This window comes from Nematolebias whitei, chromosome 23 (genome assembly GCF_014905685.2).
Source record: "Nematolebias whitei isolate Nwh7 chromosome 23, NemWhi1, whole genome shotgun sequence".
Taxonomy (NCBI): domain Eukaryota; kingdom Metazoa; phylum Chordata; class Actinopteri; order Cyprinodontiformes; family Rivulidae; genus Nematolebias; species Nematolebias whitei.
The window spans coordinates 79405-80029 of record NC_056520.1 but is presented as its reverse complement, the minus strand read 5'-3'; the positions used below and the strand labels follow the sequence as shown (position 1 = coordinate 80029).

The 625-nt window shown below is 43.8% G+C and overlaps 1 protein-coding gene across 1 annotated transcript in view; it reads right to left on the bottom strand.

The window, feature by feature from the left end:
- Nucleotides 1-221: 221 nt before the first annotated feature.
- The window catches only part of fmnl2b (formin-like 2b), a gene marked incomplete at its 3' end in the record, with an annotated part of 45387 nt that continues 44983 nt past the window's right edge, over nucleotides 222-625 (bottom strand). The window contains 2 exon segments of the mRNA XM_037696473.1: nucleotides 222-326; nucleotides 442-543. Of these exon segments, the coding sequence (XP_037552401.1) occupies nucleotides 222-326; nucleotides 442-543 (207 nt within the window).

The following is a 625-nucleotide window of genomic DNA, read 5'->3' as shown; positions in this document are numbered from 1 at the left end:
AAGGAATGGCACAGATCTAACCAATCAGAATATGTTTGGACAATGATGTCAGTGTTCATGATCCAAGATTCAACTTGTCTGCTGGATTCCTTAGATAGAGAACTTTACTAATTGGCTTTTATATATGTGAATGTTTCTGTAAAGTGCCCTGAGACAACTTTGTTGTGATTTGGCGCTATATAAATAAACTGAATTGAATTGCATTGAATTGCACATGTCACCTTTGTGTTTTCTTCCTCCTCCTGGTGCTGCTGCTCCTCCTGCTCCAGTTTCTCCAGTAGCATCTGCTCCTGACGCCTCCTCTGCTCATTGTCCTCCTCAGCTACCTGAGGGCACATACATCACTGATCAAATCTGTAGGTCAAACTGAAAGTGGGAGGAGCTTTAGGTCAGTAGACCACATCCATAACAAAGGGACTGGGCTTTCTTTGGATCCCTTACCCTGTAGGCTTTGATGAAACGAACAAAAATGGGAAAGAAGACTGATGGTGGCATTGTCTTGGAGCTTTCTCCAAAAAACTTCACGACATCTTCAAAGGCATCCTAAAAGAGACACACACACACACACACGCACGCGGACACACACACACACACACACACACACACACACACACACACACACACA